Genomic DNA, 21,512 nt, shown 5'->3' on the forward strand with positions numbered 1-21,512 from the left:
CCACAAGTACTCCTTTTCTTTTTGCGAATACAGACTAACACGGCTGTTACTCTGAACTCTGAAAAGAGTAATCAGAGCAGTTCCTATTCAAGGCATTACTTCTGTAGGCATGCTCTGTATGTATAGTACCAACTGAAAATGACCCACACAATTTTAAAAAATCATGTTATAGTAGTATGCTGAGCATGGGTCAGAGTATTTCTTTGGGATTAATATGCATCTGTGATCAAGGGCCTTCAGCCACATTTAGGGTCATCTCCTCCCCCCAGCCACGTATCAAATCCTCCAGAAATGTCCTGTGCCTTGATTATATTGCTTGATTTGTCCAGAGATCTCTCTCTATAAGGCTGGAAAGCTCCCGTTTGCTACTCCTGGAGAGATCATAGTCTAAGCCTTAGCAAACCTGCAGTGGTGTTCCCTTTTGGATCACATAAGTTTCAGTAACTTATTCTGTGGTTTCACAAAAATAAAATTCAGAAAACCTAGAGATTCTAATGCATGTTTGTGTGTGCTCAGATATTCAATGTTGCGTTCCATATCATTTCAGTAGTAAGAAACACTATTGACTATGAAACAAACACCTTGTTTTGTTCCTAGCACCTTATGTTTCAAAATCACTTAATTCCAACTCTTTGAAAACTCTTGGGGTTTTGTTTGTTTGTTTGTTTTTAAATAAAAGCTGTCATCTGTGGGATATTGTAAGAAGAAGCATTAGTGATTATACTGAATCATACTGAATCATAGCAACATAAAAGAAATGTAAGAATGATGCCTAATGGCAACACCATTCATAGTTTTTTTTTTTCATAAAAAATCCTCAGCCCACAAAGTTTAACAATAAGACAATTCCCATATTTCACTAAAGCAGGGATGCTTCAAGCCAATCAGAAAGGGGGGAAAATGTGCTTGCTTCAGATATGCCTAGTGTACCTACAGTAGATGAACAATCAACGCTCTCTTATCCTTTTTCCTATTCTTTCCTCTTTGTCGCTTACAAACTGCTTTGGCTGGATCAAGTGCCTGAGAGTGAACAGCAAGAGCAAAGGGTCATGCATCTATTCATGTGCAGAGCCAGAGTTTTAAAAAAGGGCCCTGCTAAGAAGCACGAGCAGAAGAGAATTTTCTGAAATCCTGCAGATAGTTTGAACAGATAACCCTAATGCATCAAAACTACTATTTTAACAGGTGTGTCCCTTTAAAGGGGAACTGTTTATGAGCGTTCTGCTTGTGGAAGATATTTTAATTTATTACACAGACAAAATATTTACCTAGCAGATGTTTTCTTTCACCAGGCCACTTCCACTTGTTGACTGAAAGTGCCTCTCTTTCTAATAGGTGTAGGGTATAACGTTACTAAGGATTTAAAGGGGTTTTGTTGTATTTCTGTATGAGTTTTGGTTTGGTACTTAGAAAAATAGTTTCCTTTCAATAGGTCTGTTTCTTTACCAAGTATTTGTTTAAGCCAGTTCCACTAAAATACATTACTATGCTTCCCATTATGTAAAAGTTAATTAAATGTCAGAAAAATTGAATGCCACGTTAATTATTTTATGCATTTTAAAAGAGTAATTTAGGAAGGATTAAAGTAAAATACAGTAATTCTTCAGTTGGACTTGTCAGGCCCAAATTAAGACCTTAGAGGAGAGGAAGAAGAGACAGAGCTTGAGCAGACTGAGGGTGGAAGCATTATGCCTACCAAGTACACGTGCAGACATAATGGGTCTAGGAGTGATGGGGCAGCATGCTCATTAGTACCCCATCAACCCCCTCTGAAAAGATGTAACCTGTTATCCCAATGCAGCTCTCCAGGACCCCGATTCAACAAACCATCCCTATTTAGCAGAGCACTTCAGCGGGTCCTTAACTTTCACCATTCTTAAATCCCATTAACATCAACAGGACTTACATTTAAGTATGTGCTTAAGTGCTGTGCTGAACTGGGGCACAGATGCTGTCCAGTGCCTGGCAAGGGCTGGACAGGGACAATAGTCATGCCTCCAAACATCTGGCTCTGGGTATTTTGCTCTGCCAATAGCAGGCCCTTGCCAAATCCACATCCATATGCTTAGGGACAAAGCTGGGAAGCGAAAGCTCCTTGCTCCCGCCCCTCAGCCACACAGTGACCTCTGCTGGGGCAACTGTGAATTACACTAAAGTAAAAGTGATTTCCACCCCCCCCCCATGAAGTTTATTGTAACAAGCCAAACAACATGTAACTATTTAAAACTGGACTAGTTACAGCAGAGAGGCCTCAAAGGAGTAGAGTTTTCCCCCCTCATAGCTAGAGATGCCAAGTCTTGTCAATTCTACTCTACACAAGGGTTGACAGAAGTTGGCATCACACTAGGGTGACCAGATGTCCCATTTTTAAAGGGACAGTCCCGTATTTAAGCCCTCCTGCAGGTGTCCCGATTTTTCTTAAAAAATGGACAAATTGTCTCATATTTTCTGTTCCCCCCCACCAGTACTGGTGGGTCCTGCTGCTGGCCAGATCCCTGCTCGCCAGCCAGCCACCCACCATTGGTGAGCGTGGGGGTCCAGTAACCGACAATGAGAGTGGGTGTGCAAGCCTGGTGGCGGGGCAAGGCTGCAGCGTGGCGGGCCGGCCACTCCCTCTGCTGGTCTGTCAGTGCAGTCCCCACTGCATGTCAGCTCTCAGCCAGCCGGGTCTCGCCCCTTGTCCCGTTTCTGGCCGGCACTGACTGCGCTCTGTGGTGGCTGGCGAGTGTGGGTGCCAGGCAGTGGCCGGTTATGCGTCACCTCTGCTGCCCACCCATTGGCCTTTTATGTGCTCTCCCTCTCGCTGTCCTCTCACTGCTTTGCCCCTTCACGCCCCAGCCCTGGTGCTCATCCATAACTACCCCCCCTCCCTCCCACCAGCGGGGCGCGTCTCACTCCCAGCACTGTGCAGAGAACCAGCACCTGGTCAGAATGCTCAGCTTGCCAACAGCCTGGCCGGCAGGCTCCTTCCTTCCCACACTGCCTCTGGCTGGGCTAGCACCCCAGGAAAGCCCAAAATCCTCTGGCCCCAAGTGCTGGCAAGGAGGAGCCAAAACCTGCATGTGCCAAAGCCCCGTACAGCATTGGCACAGAGAAGCCTCTCTACCCCTCAGCTAAGCTCTGGAGTCAGGGCCGGCTCTAGGATTTTTGCTGCCCAAAGCAAAAAAATTTTGGGCTGCCCCCGCTTTTTTTTTCATGCCCCCCTGACGCTGGCTCTGCCCCAACTCCGCCCCCTTCCCAATCCCTTCCCCAAATCCCTGGCCCTGCTTCCTCCCCCGGGCGTGCTGCATTTCCCCCCCCCCCATTGCTTCCCACGGCTCCTCCCCCGCAACCTCCCGCCCTAGCTTACCTCCGCTCCGCCTGCTCCCCTGAACACGCCGTCACTCCGCTTGTCCCCCCTCCCTCCCAGGCTTGCAGTGCGAAACAGCTGTTTTGCGTGTGGGAAGCCTGGGAGGGAGGGGGAGAAGCGGAGTGGCGGCGGCGCGCTCAGGGGAGCAGGCGGAGGCGGAGCGGAGGCAATCTGGGGCGGTGGGGACACATTTCGAGGGGGGCGGCACATTTCTAGGGGCGGCATGGCCGGCGCCAGAATGCTGCCCCTAGAAATGTGCCACCGCCCCAGGCACCTGCTTGTTTTGCTGGTGCCTGGAGCCGGCCCTGTCTGGAGTGGCAGGGGGAGAAGCAATTTCCAGCCTGTTTGTGCCCCAACCCAGTGGCTCCACAACAGCCCCCCTGGGCAGGGGCTTAGCTCCCTCTTCACTCACTCCCCTCTCTACCCGGGTCCTACCCCCCAGGGAGCATGGAGCTGCTCCGTCCCCTAGGCACCCTCCGCTGCTGAGCCACCTCTCTGGCCTGGCTTGCTGAAGCTCCTGCAGTCAGGTTCCCTGGGCCCTGGTGCACAATGCATCCTCAGGGCTTAACCCCTTCCTGCCTGCACTGTAGCAGAGTGAAGCGGGGACAGGAGGTGGCTGGGTTATGTCGGTGGCCAGCAGCAGCCTGGAGGAGGTGTTAGCTGCCTTCTCACACTGTAGGCAGGAAGGGAAGGGAGCTGCTTCAAGCCACGGTAGGTGGGGAGAAAGACACAGGCCAGGTCATCCCTTCCCCTCCCCCTCTGTGGCTGGAAGCAGCTCCTGACCTGTCCCTCCCACACAGTGCCAAAAGGCTGCTGCTGGCCACATTCTGGTATGAACCCTGGCAGAAATCTGGGGAGGGTTGTGAATGTGAATGTGAATATGCATGCCCCTCCCTCCATGTGTTGCCTCAGGAAGACCCGGCACCAGGTACCAGGAGAGGCGGGTCTGTCCCGGAGGCCCAGCCAGGCATGGAGGGCTCAGAGCACCAGGCAGGGAGGGTCGGGTCGGTTGGTCACCTTCCCATGTGAGAGAGATGAACGGGAGTGTGTGTGTGTGTGTCACCACTCCCTGTGTGAACCCTAAAGCTTTGAAGATAAGAAGGTAAATAAAAAGAATCCAACTCTGCAATATTTGTTTTCAACAGGGGCTCAGTCAACCTGATGTTAATTTGAACGTTTGTACTACATAGTTCTGATTGATTACCATTGAACTTGCTTGAATACGAGTAATTTTACCAGGTGTCCCGTATTCAGCATAGGGAAATATGGTCACCCTACATCACACACTCGTGAGAACTCAAAGTGAAGGTGAGGGGTTTACAAGTAACAGGGGACTTTGTGTCAGGTAAAAAGCTTCAGATACAGAACAAACCAAAGCTTCATCCTTCTACCAACCGTCTATTGCTTGCAAGAGCCACAGTTTTTAAAAGAAATGGGCTGGTAATTAGATGTGTGCAAAATTCAAAAGTGTTCATTTGGGGGAATTTATTTGTGCACAAAGGTTTGTTATATTTGTTTTGCCCAGTCCTGCTGTAGGGGATGGCTATTGCCATATAAAAAAAACTAATTTTCTTTGCGGTTTAAGATTTGAAGCTCTCTTCACTTGGAAGGGACCCCTTCTTGTTCAAATGTACCCATACCCAGCCAAATTTCACTCCAAAAGATGAGTTCACCAGAATGACTTTTCCTCCTCAAAAACAGCTCAGTTTGAGTACCAAGTGAAATGCAAAGAAAACCAAAGCACAAACTTAGAAAACTAGTACAAATATTTTGCACATCTCTATTAGCAAGATAAAGCTAGAGATACCTTACTACCACCTCAAGGGAAAACAGCTGATCTGATTAGACAGCATGGCACAGGTAAGGACCAAGATCTTCAGCTGTTATAAATCAGTGTAGCTCCATTGATCCTAAAAGAGGATCTGGCCAAAACCCAAATTCTTTAAAAATATGTAATGGATTTCTGCAACTTTTCACATGCTGTACCTATCTGAAGAATCAAACTATTGTTGCATCAGTGTGACTGTTCTGGGCATTCTTAACAAAATATGAAATTATTATTAAAGACATTGGTACGCAGAGTTCCTTTTTCACTCTACTTCTGATATGCTGTTCAGCAAACAAGGTTCTTTAGGAGAGACTTTCGGAGATTTTTTGGGTCGGAATTTCCAGGAGCTTTGAAAACTTTCACATGAAAGCACTGAGAACATCAGGGTCACATTTTATACCATCTTACTTTTTAAATTCCCATGTACATCTTTCGCCTTCCTTTAAAAAACAAACAAAAAAAAGAAGCGCAGTGTATTTTTTTACATACTATATGCTAATACTCTGGAAAAAAACAAGTGGAGAAATAACCCCCTGTCCTTTGCCCCCGGTGAAAATGTACACAAATGTTGTCATTTCCCCCAGAAATCTTTAAAACATCGTGTCTTTAAAAGCTTTCCACTCTTTAAAAAGAAAACACATAAAAGCCTGTGTGTTCTAGATTTCTGTTTCTTATTGAAGTTCCAAAGCTTTCGAATGTCAGAAATGTGTGTGTAACACAGCACTAGCTGCACTAACCAGTCCCTACACTGGTTTAAAACAGAATCATTCCACGTACAAATTGGGAGAAGAGAATGGGCAAGGATTTGAATCCAGCATGCTAGATGGCTATCCAGAGGGACAATTACTTGTTAGTTACGTGTAACAGGTGTTTGGTACTTCATGCTGGAGAAAGTATAATCTAGTGGTTAGAGAAAGGGACGACGAGTCTTGACTCTATCATTCTGTTCCCTGGTTCCACAACTCTCTCACTGTGTGACCTTAGGTAAATTCACTTAACTGCTTGGTGTCAGTATATTTGTTTTCAAAATGGATATAACACTATTTGCACAGCTTGCAAGGACACTAAGGAGCTGCATTAATGTTTGTAAAAAACTTTTTGAGTCCCTGACTGACAAGTGTTGTGGTATTTAATGCAAAACAAGGATAGGCCAATATGTGTCCGTTTTGGTTCATCTGCAGTTTGCAAACCTTATTCAAGAGGTTTTGTTTGCACCATAAACCAGTGGCCAGATTGTTTGGAGCAAACTCAGGGCTTGGCCACACGGAGACTCTAGGGTATAGCTACAGTGCACAAACCTGCTGCACACTAAGTCACTGTGTGGACCTTGCTACTGTGCACTAAATGTCCTGTAGTGTGCTTTGACCTACTGCAGTCAAACTGCACTACGGAGCTTGGAGCATGTGGTAGCAGAGTCCAAAAGGCCAATCAGAACGTGGCCTATGAGTTGCTACCCCTATAAAAAGGCACCCACCCCCACCTTTACCTTTGCAGTCTTCCATGGGAATGACCCACTGCCTTTCAGCCAGCCTATTCCAGCACCAGTGACTCTGGGGAGCACTGAGAGGCAGCTCCACCAATCTCCTTTGGTATTTTGGTATGGCTGCTACCCGCCAATTTTAAAAGGATCTTTCGAGGGCTCAGAGCTGCCCATCTGCCTATAGCAAAAAGGCAGGAAACAGATTGCCCTGCTGCTACCATTACGTTTACTGAGCCGGACAGACAGGAACCCCCAGCCTCTTCAACACCATTTGGTAGGGTGCTACTTGCTTCCACTGAAGGTGGACTCAAGGGAGAGGATGGGGAGAAAATGTCACTAGTGATGCCCTAAGTCTGCATTGAAGAGGCAAATGCTTTTTCAGTGAAACTATTCAGCACACCCTGTAGAAACTACTTGGCTTTACATCAGTGTTGTGACAAGCAACAAGGAAACAAGAGGACTGAGACCTTGGTTAAGGCTTTGTGGGCATGGAGAGTTACTCTTGACGAACTCTGTGTAGATGCTCTTATTACAGAATAAGAGTGCCTTACTCCAGATTTGCCTAATACAGTGGAGTTAATCTGCTTTAAATTCATACCCTACCTCATTCCAGATTAACTTTCACGTGTAGACAAGCCCTAAGCATTAGTAAATATTTCCTTTGCACAGAAAGGAACAGTCAGTCCTATTTGGCTCAGTGAAAGTGTTGGGGATAACCATTCTGGACAATCTAGTAGGTTGCATCATCCAACCTGACAGCTAATGAAATACCAGCAGATAGGTGGGCACCCCAAGTTCAGAGGCATCTAAAATTTCTGACCCAATTCAGTCCATCTCTGGTCCAAAGGAAGCGCTTTATTTTTGACTGAAAGTGAAACCAATTGTACTTCCACAGTATCAGTTTGGGGTTTTTTTTGGTCTTGAATGAAGAAACTGCTCATCTGTACAACTGCCTGTAATTAAAACCAGGGAACCTACTTCTCTCAGGTGTCACTGTTGGCAGAGGTTCGGGATGCCTTTTTATTTCTGGGGGAATAAGATGATCTTCTCCTTCACAGCAGGACAGCATCACGTGGTTGCAGGGATAGCCGAGATTTGGGTTGGACTCACAGGTTTGCCCCTCACTTTTTACCCTCTGTCCCAGAGTGCAGCAATCACAACATTGCTGTAAAGAAAGGAGACAATTAGCAGCCTAGTTTTTTGGTGCCTGTGTTATATATAAATAGAGGTGGGCCCAAGCCCCAGAATTGAGTCGATCTGAACTTCCCCCAGGAGCAAGGATGTCTGAATCAATGGTTAGGATTTAGCCAATTACAGAAATGGGATCCTCACTCCCTGCTTATTTGGCCTGTCTAGTACAAAGAGGGCAACTGAAGTTGGATGGATATTGAAATCTAGCTGCAATGTGGACTTCAGTTACTGTTCACATGGAAGCAGAAGGCAAATGCTGTAGGAACATCTGCTCACAACAGTTGCATACATTAGTCATTGTTTTGGATATATGTTAATACACCACAAACTAGATGTGGAAAATGTGTAGGTTCTTTAAGACAATTTCAAATGAACATACAGAACCTTAGCCAGCAATCAGTTACTGTCTAGTAAATTGTCAAATATCTTTTTATAAGTACCATGCTTCATAGAGCAAGTTACCGTTTCATTGGTCTCACATTAGATTTGTCTTTATGTTGGATTTTTGACAAAACTGCAGTAGCAACAGTAAATGAAATAGTGCTCCTTTGACAGCTTGGGCTAATTAAATACATAGGAGGGAAAATGACTGAATGCACATTGGAATCTGCACGTTTAGCCTTCGATCGCTAAATATAATACCATTTCACAAACACCCAAATTAAGTGAATTTACCATTATCACTTAATTAATATTTCTGTCAACGTACTACCCAGTCTTTTGCAATGAATCCTACACACTAGCCTACACAAGAAGTTAGCCAGCTCTTAATAAGGGCTCAAATAGCCAGTTTGAGATGAGGTTAGAACAGCACTGCTAATATAATCAACTTTTTCTTTCACAATAAGATTGTTAATTTATCGTAGGAGGTGATGGTAGTTACCCCATGGCATTCAACTTATGATCCCTTTGCAAAACCCTAAACTTCACTGTGACACACTGAGCACTATATTTACCAAGTCCACAAATGTAGGAGACTACTGAGGGCTAGATTGTCCCTGGCCCTTACATCAGTTTATAGTAAGGGAAGATGGTATAGGACGCTGTCCTCCTTTAGCACTCTGCATAAGCACCAGGAATACTCAGATGAACAGAGACTGCTCCCTCCAGACACCTATTGTCCAGCAAATGGACTCTGGCTTTTGTATTCCCGGACTCCCCTGAACATGAGCCCACATAGCTGACAGCTGCAGAGACGGGGTTAGGAAACAGACCAGAATGCATTGCTAAGAATTGCACCCGTCCTCCCCTTCCATGGGTCATTTAGAAGGGATAACACAGATTGTGGTCTTTCCCTGCACACTGGGGAGATGAGGGAGGATTCGTTCTGTCCTGGGGCACATCCCTCCTGGAGTTTCCCTTGCGGTGGGGTGATTGTACTGACCTTTACTCAGGGCTATATGCAATTTCCACAATCAGGCCATAAAAGTGCATGAGACAAACACAGAATCCTATACATGTTTAAGCCCTGGTCTACACTAGGACTTTAGGTCAAATTTAGCAACGTTAAATCGATTTAAACCTGCACCCGTCCACACAGTGAAGCCCTTTATTTCGACTTAAAGGGCTCTTAAAATCGATTTCCTTACTCCACCCCTGACAAGTGGATTAGCGCTTAAATCGACGTTCCCAGCTCGAATTTGGGGTACTGTGGACACAATTCGATGGTATTGGCCTCCGGGAGCTATCCCAGAGTGCTCCATTCTGACCGCTCTGGACAGCACTCTCAACTCAGATGCACTGGCCAGGTAGACAGGAAAAGAACCGCAAACTTTTGAATCTCATTTCCTGTTTGGCCAGCGTGGCAAGCTGCAGGTGACCATGCAGAGCTCATCAGCACAGGTGACCATGATGGAGTCCCAGAATCGCAAAAGAGCTCCAGCATGGACCGAACGGGAGGTACGGGATCTGATCGCTGTTTGGGGAGAGGAATCCGTGCTATCAGAACTCCATTCCAGTTTTCGAAATGCCAAAACCTTTGTGAAAATCTCCCAGGGCATGAAGGACAGAGGCCATAACAGGGACCCGAAGCAGTGCCGCGTGAAACTGAAGGAGCTGAGGCAAGCCTACCAGAAAACCAGAGAGGCGAACAGCCGCTCTGGGTCAGAGCCCCAAACATGCCGCTTCTATGATGAGCTGCATGCCATTTTAGGGGGTTCAGCCACCACTACCCCAGCCGTGTTGTTTGACTCCTTCAATGGAGATGGAGGCAATACGGAAGAAGGTTTTGGGGACGAAGAAGATGATGATGAGGAGGAGGTTGTAGATAGCTCACAGCAAGCAAGCGGAGAAACCGGTTTTCCCGACAGCCAGGAACTGTTTCTCACCCTAGACCTGGAGCCAGTACCCCCCGAACCCACCCAAGGCTGCCTCCTGGACCCAGCAGGCGGAGAAGGGACCTCTGGTGAGTGTACCTTTTAAAATGCTATACATGGTTTAAAAGCAAGCATGTGAAAGGATTACTTTGCCCTGGCATTTGCGGTTCTCCTAGATGTAGTCCTAAAGCCTTTGCAAAAGGTTTCTGGGGAGGGCAGCCTTATTTCGTCCTTCATGGTAGGACACTTTACCACTCCAGGCCAGTAACACGTACTCGGGAATCACTGTAGAACAAAGCATTGCAGTGTATGTTTGCTGGCATTCAACCAAAATCCGTTCTTTATCTCTCTGTGTTATCCTCAGGAGAGTGAGATATAATTCATGGTCACCTGGTTGAAATAGGGTGCTTTTCTTCAGGGACACTCAGAGGAGCCCATTCCTGCTGTGCTGTTTGCCTGTGGCTGAACAGAAATGTTCGCCGCTGTTAGCCACAGGGAGGGGGGAAGGTTGAGGGGGTAGTTACGCGGTGGGAGGAGGCAAAATGCGACCTTGTAACGAAAGCACATGTGCTATGTATGTAATGTTAACAGCAAGGTTTACCCTGAAAGAGTGTAGCGACTGTTTTATAAAATGTGTCTTTTTAAATACCGCTGTCCCTTTTTTTTCTCCACCAGCTGCATGTGTTTCAATGATCACAGGATCTTCTCCTTCCCAGAGGCTAGTGAAGCTTAGAAAGAAAAAAAAACGCACTCGCGATGAAATGTTCTCCGAGCTCATGCTGTCCTCCCACACTGACAGAGCACAGACGAATGCGTGGAGGCAAATAATGTCAGAGTGCAGGAAAGCACAAAATGACCGGGAGGAGAGGTGGAGGGCTGAAGAGAGTAAGTGGCGGGCTGAAGAGAGTAAGTGGTGGGCTGAAGACAGGGCTGAAGCTCAAATGTGGCGGCAGCGTGATGAGAGGAGGCAGGATTCAATGCTGAGGCTGCTGCAGGACCAAACCAGAATGCTCCAGTGTATGGTTGAGCTGCAGCAAAGGCAGCTGGAGCACAGACTGCCACTGCTGCCCCTCTGTAACCAACCGCCCTCCTCCCCAAGTTCCATAGCCTCCACACCCAGACGCCCAAGAACGCGGTGGGGGGGCCTCCGGCCAACCAGCCACTCCACCACAGAGGATTGCCCAAAAAAAAGAAGGCTGTCATTCAATAAATTTTAAAGTTGTAAACTTTTAAAGTGCTGTGCTTAAAGTGCTGTGTGGCATTTTCCTTCCCTCCTCCACCACCCCTCCTGGGATACCTTGGTAGTCATCTCCCTATTTGTGTGATGAATGAATAACGAATGCATGACTGTGAAGCAGCAATGACTTTATTGCCTCTGCAAGCGGTGATTAAAGGGAGGAGGGGAGGGTGGTTAGCTTACAGGGAAGTAGAGTGAACCAAGGGGCGGGGGGTTTCATCAAGGAGAAACAAACAGAACTTTCACAGCGTAGCCTGGCCAGTCATGAAACTGGTTTTCAAAGCTTCTCTGATGCGTACCGCGCCCTCCTGTGCTCTTCTAACCGCCCTGGTGTCTGGCTGCGCGTAACCAGCAGCTAGGCGATTTGCCTCAGCCTCCCACCCCGCCATAAACGTCTCCCCCTTACTCTCAGATATTGTGGAGCACACAGCAAGCAGTAATAACAGTGGGAATATTGGTTTCGCTGAGGTCTAACCGAGTCAGTAAACTGCGCCAGCGCGCCTTTAAACGTCCAAATGCACATTCTACCACCATTCTGCGCTTGCTCAGCCTGTAGTTGAACAGCTCCTGACTACTGTCCAGGCTGCCTGTGTACGGCTTCATGAGCCATGGCATTAAGGGGTAGGCTGGGTCCCCAAGGATACATATAGGCATTTCAACATCCCCAACAGTTATTTTCTGGTCTGGGAATAAAGTCCCTTCCTGCAGCTTTTGAAACAGACCAGAGTTCCTGAAGATGCGAGCGTCATGCACCTTTCCCGGCCATCCCACGTTGATGTTGGTGAAACGTCCCTTGTGATCCACCAGAGCTTGCAGCACTATCGAAAAGTACCCCTTGCGGTTTATGTACTCGGCGGCTTGGTGCTCCGGTGCCAAGATAGGGATATGGGTTCCGTCTATAGCCCCACCACAGTTAGGGAATCCCATTGCAGCAAAGCCATCCACTATGACCTGCACATTTCCCAGGGTCACTACCCTTGATATCAGCAGATCTTTGATTGCGTGAGCTACTTGCATAACAGCAGCCCCCACAGTAGATTTGCCCACTCCAAATTGATTCCCAACTGACCGGTAGCTGTCTGGCGTTGCAAGCTTCCACAGGGCTATCGCCACTCGCTTCTCAACTGTGAGGGCTGCTCTCATCCTGGTATTCATGCGCTTCAGGGCAGGGGAAAGCAAGTCACAAAGTTCCATGAAAGTGCCCTTACGCATGCGAAAGTTTCACAGCCACTGGGAATCGTCCCAGACCTGCAACACTATGCGGTCCCACCAGTCTGTGCTTGTTTCCCGAGCCCAGAATCGGCGTTCCACAGCATGAACCTGCCCCATTAGCACCATGATGCATGCATTGGCAGGGCCCATGCTTTCAGAGAAATCTGTGTCCATGTCCTGATCACTCACGGGACCGCGCTGACGTCGCCTCCTCGCCCGGTATCGCGTTGCCATGTTCTGGTGCTGCATATACTGCTGGATAATGCGTGTGGTGGTTGATGTGCTCCTAATTGCCAAAATGAGCTCAGCGGCCTCCATGCTTGCCTTGGTATGGCGTCCGCACAGAAAAAAGGCGCGGAACGATTGTCTGCCGTTGCTCTGACGGAGGGAGGGGCGACTGACGACACGGCTTACAGGGTTGGCTTCAGGGAGCTAAAATCAACAAAGGGTGTGCCTGTACATCAAGGAGTATTTCAGGCAGGACTGCACGGAGGGTTCCAATAAGAAATGGTGCACCAAAGTTATCATTGTTATTGGAACAAGGAGGTTAGCCTGGCCTCTGATTGATACATGGCTAGATTTACCTCGCTGCGCCTTCTCTGTGAGTGACTGCAGTGTGATCTAGACAGGGGAGGAGGAAAATGAGTACAAAACAAATCTGGTCTATTTCTTGTTCTGACCCACTCCATCTATCCTTTACATCTTTGGCTGGCAGCAGACGGTGCAGAAGGACTGCATGCCATCCACATCTCATGGCTGCTTGGCAGAAGATGGTACAGTACGACTGCTAGCCATCTTCATCTCTTGCCTGCCTGGCATAAGATGGTACAATACGACTGCTAGCAATCCTCATCTCTTGCCTGCCTGGCAGAAGATGGTACAGTACGACTGCTAGCAGTCCGTATCGCCTGCCCGCTCACCATAAGACGGTTCAATAGGACTGCAGGACTAAAGAGAATGACCTGGTCAAGTCACTCCAAATTTAGTCCCTGCGCCCATGTCTGCCCAGGCGCTCCCAGCCGACGTGGCCAGGAGCACCTCGGACACGACGAGGACGACTACCAGTCGTATTGCACCGTCTGCTGCCAGAAGGCAATGGGTTGCTGCTACTGTGCAGCAAAGCCGTACCGCGTCTGCCAGCACCCAGGAGACATAGGGTGACGGTTACCTGAGCTGGCTCCATGCTTGCCGTGGTATGGTGTCTGCACAGGTAACTCATGAAAAAAGGCGCGAAACGATTGTCTGCCCTTGCTTTCACGGAGGGAGGGAGGGAACGGGGGCCTGACGACACGTACCCAGAACCACCCGCGACAATGTTTTAGCCCCATCAGAGTGCTCCATTGTGAGTGCTCTGGACAGCACTCTCAGATGCCCGATTGTTTGCCATTGCTCTGACGCTGGGAGGGGCGCTTACAGGGTTGGCTTCAGGGAGCTAAAATCAACAAAGGGGGTGGCTTTACATCAAGGAGTATTTCAGGCAGGACTTCACGGAGGGTTCCAATAAGAAATGGTGCACCTAAGTTATCGTTGTTATTGGAACAAGGAGGTTAGCCTGGCCTCTGATTGATACATGGCTAGATTTACCTCGCTGCACCTTCTCTGTAAGTGACTGCAGTGTGATCTAGAAGAATGAGTCCCCTAGACAGGGGATGGGGGGAAGCAAATCTGGTCTATTTCTTGTTTTGATCCACTCCATCTATCTTTTACATCTTTGGCTGGCAGCAGACGGTGCAGAAGGACTGCATGCCATCCACATCTCATGGCTGCTCGGCAGAAGATGGTACAGTACGACTGCTAGCAGTCCGTATCGCCTGCCCGCTCACCATAAGACGGTTCAATAGGACTGACTGCAGGACTAAAGAGAATGACCTGCTCAAGTCACTCCAAATTTAGTCCCTGCGCCCATGTCTGCCCAGGCGCTCCTGATCGACCTCACAGAGGCGACCAGGAGCACCTCAGACATGACGATGACGGCTACCAGTCGTACTGTACCGTCTGCTGCCACAAGGCAAGGGGTTGCTGCTACTGTGTAGCAATGCCGTACCGCGTCTGCCAGCATCCAGGAGACATAGGGTGACGGTTACCTGAGCGGGCTCCATGCTTGCCGTGGTATGGCGTCTGCACAGGTAACTCAGGAAAAAAGGCGCGAAATGATTGTCTGCCCTTGCTTTCATGGGGGGAGGGAGGGTGGGAACGGGGGCCTGACGATATGTACCCAGAACCACCCGCGACAATGTTTTAGCCCCATCAGGCATTGGGATATCAACCCAGAATTCCAATGGGCAGCGGAGACTGCGGGAACTGTGGGATAGCTACCCACAGTGCAACGCTCCGGAAGTCGACGCTTGCCTCGGTACTGTGGAAGCGCTCCGCCGAGTTAATGCACTTAATGCACTTAGAGCATTTTCTGTGGGGGGACACACACTCGAATATATAAAACCGATTTCAAAAAAACCGACTTCTATAAATTCGACCTAATTTCGTAGTGTAGACATACCCTAAGAGTCCTTTCTGAGCATTTCTCATGTTTCAGCATAATTAACAGCTAATCAAGCAAGGAAGTGGAGAAGCTAACTCTCCCTGCTACACAGACCATAGGGAGATCACAGGTAAATGAAGATGCCCACCATGATGTGAATATTAAATAGCTGACTTGACACCTTAATAAGTACATTTAGATGCCCACATTCACAGTGAATGGTTATAAAATGCTTGACAGCACTCAGAATCTCCCTTCCTCTAGATAAGTGATGAGAGTCAATGTGTCCAGTTCTCATTTATACCTCTGCAACCCCACTGAGACTGCCCATATGAACGAAGACCAGGGAATTCAGTGTAGTTCAGCTGCAGACAGCAATCAGTGGCATGAAACAGAAGCCACATTTAAACTGGCACCAGCTGACAATGTCAGCAGAAATCCCAAAAACTAAATGAGGTGAAAACTGAACTAAGCTCTCTCTTCCAGAGCTGGTTGTACCAAACCAGTCTCCTATCAAAGGCTGGTTTCCTCCCAGCGTCATGCTGTGCCCGTTCACACACCATCCCTGTCAAACTTGGATTTTTCACCAGCACTGCTCCCACTATGGACAGGGCTGTAACAGAGAATCTGGGCTTTAAGGGCTTCCTCCAAAAGACCCACAAAAGGCAGTGCATGGAACTCAGTTTTTCTGCATCTGAAGAATGAAGGGCTGAGTCGCCTCTGTGAAGATTCAAACCTGCAGTTTCAGGGAGCCTACATATTTCATACCTGACGTTCAGGCCACAAAACTATTCCCCCTCCTTGCTCACTTTACTCCCTCGACTTCTCAGCCTTTGCTCTAGCACACCACATGTCCTAATGTGGCTTATACTACTATTTGTAAGAGCTTCAGAAATTTAATAGATGATCAAACACTGTACACAGCTGCACATTTAACAGCCACAGAGAAAAATCCAAAAAGACAGATTGGGCCACCTTTTCTAAAGCAAAGTCTGTTCACACTGGGTTTTTTTGGGTGGGCACCAATCTATAATTGCAGGCCCTACTCCTGCCATTGACAAACTAGCCTTTGGTACTACAGCGGCTTGAAGGTTTTGTCAAAACATTGCTTCCCAACAAAAATGGCTTCCCAACAAAAATGGCTTTTCAACTAAAATGGCTTTTCATTTTGTTAGCCACGTTCTACATTTTGTTTAAAACAAACAAAACCATTATTAATGACTTTGAATGGCCGCTGTGAATGTCGATGAATAGTTATGGGGCCAGGGAGAGGGAGTGGAAATGACTCTACTGCCAGGTAGGTAGGCCATGCACCTAGGACATGGGAGACCCAAGTCCAAAACTCTGCTCCTATGACTGATTATTTACAAACAGTAGAACCGCTTCAACAGTAGTGACTGAGACAGTCCCATACCAGAATAGCCCAGTGGCAACGTGGGAGACCGAAGTTCAGATCCCTTCTCTACATCAGGCGGGACCATCCACATCAGAGGTGAATTCCCTAACCACTGAAGTTGCTGCCTCTCCCCAGGACCATTCAGTAAATCTAGTCCTCATTTGCTTTTTTCATAGCTGCCAAAATCAACACGAAAAATTTTGAGTCAGGCTGAAACAAAGCATTTTGATTTTTTGTTTGGCTGAAACTATTTGGCAAACTTGGTATGAATTTGCAAATACACCTCTACCCCGATATAATGCGGTCCTCGGAAGCCAAAAAATCTTACCGTCTTATAGGTGAGACCGTGGTATATTGGGGTAGGGAGAGGAACCACTCCCCGCCCCAGCTCACCTCCGCTCTGCCTCCGCCTCCTCCCCTGAGCGTGCTGCCACTGCTCCGCTTCCCCCCCCTTCCTTCCTTCCAGGATGCCGCACCAACCAGCCGTTGGCGCGGGAAGCCTGAAAGGAAGGGAGTGAGGCGGGGGGAGAAGCAGAGCACTGTGCTCAGGGGAGGAGGTGGACCACACCACAGCTCCGCTTCTCTCCCTCCCAGGCTTACAGTGCCAATCAGCTGATAGTGGTGTGCTCGCGGGAGGAGGCGGAGCGGAGGTGAGCTGGGGTGGGGGGGCCGCAGCAAGTAAGGGGGCGGGGGCCGGGCAGAGGAACCCCTTGTGGTAACACGAATTCAGATATAATGAGGTAAAGCAGCCCCACTCCCCGGAGTGCTGCTTTACCACATTATATCGCACCGCAGTATATCAGGGTAGAGGTGTAGTTTTGGCTCAACAGAAACTGCATTTGTTGGCAAATAACTATTTGCTGAAAAAAAGTCACCCAGCTCTATTCATCACTTCACATTCTGCTCCTCTCCAGAAATACAGTGTCTTGAAATGTTGGTTAATTGGGTTAGACTGTAAGATCTTTCAAAGCTCTTTTTTATATTCCTTGTAAAGTCTTTACACTTAGAACACTAAAAAAGCAATGGCCATAATGGGGGGGGAAGGGGGGAGATATAACTACAGTAACTCCTCACTTAAAGTCGTCCCGGTTAACGTTGTTTCGTTGTTACGCTGATGATCAATTAAGGAACACGCTCGTTTAAAGTTGCGCAATGCTCCATTATAACATTGTTTGGCAGCTACCTGCTTTGTCCACTGCTTGCAGGAAGAGCAGCCCGTTGGAGTTAGCTGGTGGGGGCTTGGAACCAGGGTGGACAGGCAGTCCCCCATCAGCTCCCCGTTCCCCTAAGTTCCCTGTGCGGCAGCCGCCCAGCCAGCTACCAATTGCCAGCTACCAATTGCCGGCAGTTCAGCTGTCCCTCCCCCCACTGCCATGTGCTGCTCCTGCCCTCTGCCTTGGAGTGGCTCCCGGGAGCCTCCTGCTTGCTGGGGGAGGGGGGGTGGGGGAGAAGGAGGCGAACGTCAATGTGTCCCCCTCCCCCCTGCTCCTGCTTACCCCTTCTCCATATAGGGCAGGGTGGGGATACAACAGGGCTCAGGATGGAGAGAGTTTGCTGGCCCTAGCTGCTGTCTCAACATGCTGATATACTTAAAAAGGCAGTGTACTTAGAGTGGGGTCAGCATACTTAAAGGGGCAATGTGCATCTCTCTCCCGCACACACAGGGTGTGTGTGTCTGTCTCCCCTCCCTCCATTCGTGCTGCCTTGTCGAGTGTGAGGCTATATTAATAACAATGTGTTAACCCTTGAGGGCTCAGACGAATGCTAGTGCATCATTTAGCAGTAAGACATCTCCTGGGAAATATCCCACCCTATGACTTCACCACCTCAACCAAGCTTCACAATCATCATTACTGTGTATAATATTAAACTGTTTGTTTAAAACTTATACTGTGTGTGTGTGTGTGTGTGAAAAATTTCCCTGGAACTTAACCCCCCCATTTACATTAATTCTTATGGGGAAATTGGATTAGCTTAACATCGTTTTGCTTAAAGTCACATTTTTCAGAAACATAACTACAATGTTAAGAGAGGTTTCAGAGTAGCAGCCGTGTTAGTCTGTATCCGCAAAAAGAAAAGGAGTATTTGTGGCCCCTTAGAGACGAACCAATTTATTTGAGCATAAGCTTTCGTGAGCTACAGCTCACTTCATCGGATGCATTCAGTGGAAAATACAGTGGGGAGATTTATATACATAGAGAACATGAAACAATGGGTGTTACCATACACACTGTAACAAGAGTGATCACTTAAGTTGAGCTATTACCAGCAGGAGAGCAGGGGTGAAAAAACCTTTTGTAGTGATAATCAAGGTGGGCCATTTCCAGCAGTTGACAAGAATGTCTGAGGAACAGTGGGGGGTGGAGGGGGAGAAATAAACATGGGGAAATAGTTTTACTTTATGTAATGACCCCATCCACTCCCAGTCTTTTTCAAGCCTAAGTTAATTGTATCCAGTTTGCAAATTAATTCCAATTCAGCAGTCTCTCGTTGGGGTCTGTTTTTGAAGTTTTTTTGTTAAAGAATTGCCACTTTTAGGTCTGTAATCGGGTGACCAGAGAGATTGAAGTGTTCTCCGACTGGTTTTTGAATGTTATAATTCTTGACGCCTGATTTGTGTCCATTTATTCTTTTACGTAGAGACTGTCCAGCTTGGCCAATGTACATGGCAGAGGGGCATTGCTGGCACATGATGGCATATATCACATTGGTGGATGTGCAGGTGAACGAGCCTCTGATAGTGTGGCTGATGGGATTAGGCCCTATGATGGTGTCCCCTGAATAGATATGTGGACACAGTTGGCAACGGGCTTTGTTGCAAGGATAGAGGAGTTACTGTATATAGTTTTCCCATTAGCATTTTCTATGACACCGCCAATGAAAGGAGAAGTGTTTGATTATAATACTGTTGAAACATCTTTCTTAATTTTCAAGAGATGTGATTCAGTAATACTATTATTGATTTTTCTTTCTCGTAGCAGCCACTATATTCTAGAGCTTCGCAGACAGAATAGAAAGGCAAATTCCCTGCCTTGAAGAGAGTAGAGTTTAAAATCACTTCATTTGAATGAAAGCATTACATTAACATCTGCATAGCATGGAATCACAGTGCTGAGGTTTGCAAGTTTTACTACAACTAAGGGTATGTCTACACTATGAAATTAGGTCGATATTATAGAAGTCGATATTTACAAATCGATTTTATACAGTTGATTGCATATGTCCACACTAAGCGCATTAAGTCTGCAGAGTGCGTCCTCACTACCGTGGCTAGCATCGACATACGGAGCGGTGCACTGTGGGAAGCTATTCCACAGTTCCCACAGTCTCCGCCACCCATTGGAATTCTGGGTTAAGCTCCCAGTGCCTGATGGAGCAAAAACATTGTCGCAGGTGGTTTTGGGTACATGTCATCAGTCACCCCTCCCACCATGAAAGCAACGGCAGACAGTAGTTTTGTGTCTTTTTTCTGTATAGATGCCATACTGCTTTCAGCAGATGGTGCAGTAGGACTGCTAACTGTCATCATCCACTGCAACTCTGCTCTGCTGCTATTGTCTCAATAGCGAATTTCTCCATGTTGTCTGTCATGGGCTCCCGGGTATGTGTGTTCTTCCTTGGGAAGTGTGTTTGGTGCTAATCATCATCCTCCATCGCTTCTGCTGCAACTCTGCTCTCCTGCTCTCATGAATCCACCTCACAGGTCCTCTCGTCGTTCTCTATAAATATCTATTCTTGTGGCATCCATCGTAAGCCACCACTTCCGCTGCAACTCTGCTCTCCTGCGGACGCCATACCACGGCAAGCATGGAGCCCGCTCAGATCACCGCAGCAGTTATGAGCATTGTAAACACCTCGTGCATTATCCTGCAGTATGTGCAGAACCAGAACCTGCAAAAGCAGGTGAGGAGGCGACGGAAGCGCAGTGACGAAAGTGATGAAGACATGGACACAGACTTCTCTCAAATACGGGCCCTGGCAATTTGCACATCCTGATGGCAATGGGGCAGGCTCGTGCCGTGGAACGCTTATTCTGGGCCTGGGAAATAAGCACAGACTGGTGGGACCGCATAGTGTTGCAGGTCTGGGATGATTCCTAGTGGCTGCGAAACTTTTGCATGCGTAAGGGCACTTTCATTGAACTTTGTGACTTACTTTCCCCTGTCCTGAAGCACAAGAATACCAAGATGAGAGCAGCCCTCACAGTTCACAAGAAGTGGCAATAGCCCTCTGGAAGCTTGCAATGCCAGACAGCTACCTGTCAGCTGGGAATCAATTTGGAGTGGGCAAATCTACTGTGGGGGCTGCTGTGATCCAAGTAGCCAACGCAATCACTGAGCTGCTGCTATCAAGGGTAGTGACGCTGGGAAATGTGCAGGTCACAGTGGATGTCTATGTTGCAATGGGATTTCCTAACTGTGGTGGGGCGATAGGCGGAATGCATATCCCTATCTTGGGACTGGACCACCTTGGCATCCAGTATGTAAACCGCAAGGGGTACTTTTCAATAGTGCTGCAAGCACTGGTGGATCACAAGAGACGTTTCACCAACATCAACGTGGGATGGCTGGGAAAGGTACAGGGCGCTCGCATCTTTAGGAACTCTGGTCTGTGGGAATGGCTGCAGCAAGGGATTTACTTCCCAGACCAGAAAATAACAGTTGGGGATGTTGAAATGCCTACAGTTATCCTTGGGGACCCAGCCTACCCTTTAATGCCATGGCTCACGAAGCCGTACACAAGCAGCCTGGACAGTAGTCAGGAGCTGTTCAACTATAGGCTGAGCAAGTGCAGAATGGTGGCAGAATGTGCATTTGAACATTTAAAAGGGCACTGGCGCAGTTTACTGACTCGGTTAGACCTCAGCGAAACCAGTATTCCCATTGTTATTGCTGCTTGCTGTGTGCTCCACAATATCTGTGAGAGTAAGGGGGAGATGTTTATGGCGGGGTGGGAGGTTGAGGCAAATATCCTGGCCACTGATTTATGCGCAGCCAGACACCAGGGCAATTAGAAGAGCACAGC

General features: G+C 47.9%; 1 protein-coding gene across 6 annotated transcripts in view; it reads right to left on the reverse strand.

The window, feature by feature from the left end:
- Window positions 1-21,512, reverse strand: part of FBLN2 (fibulin 2) — a 194,135-nt gene that overhangs the window by 41,397 nt on the left and 131,226 nt on the right. For all 6 annotated transcript variants that reach the window (XM_073352179.2, XM_073352178.2, XM_073352181.2 and 3 more), the window contains one exon: window positions 7,636-7,822. In XM_073352179.2, coding sequence (XP_073208280.1) covers window positions 7,636-7,822 — 187 coding nt within the window. The remainder of the gene's footprint in view (window positions 1-7,635; window positions 7,823-21,512) is intronic.

This window comes from Lepidochelys kempii, chromosome 7, assembly GCF_965140285.1.
Source record: "Lepidochelys kempii isolate rLepKem1 chromosome 7, rLepKem1.hap1, whole genome shotgun sequence".
In the NCBI taxonomy this organism is placed as follows: domain Eukaryota; kingdom Metazoa; phylum Chordata; order Testudines; family Cheloniidae; genus Lepidochelys; species Lepidochelys kempii.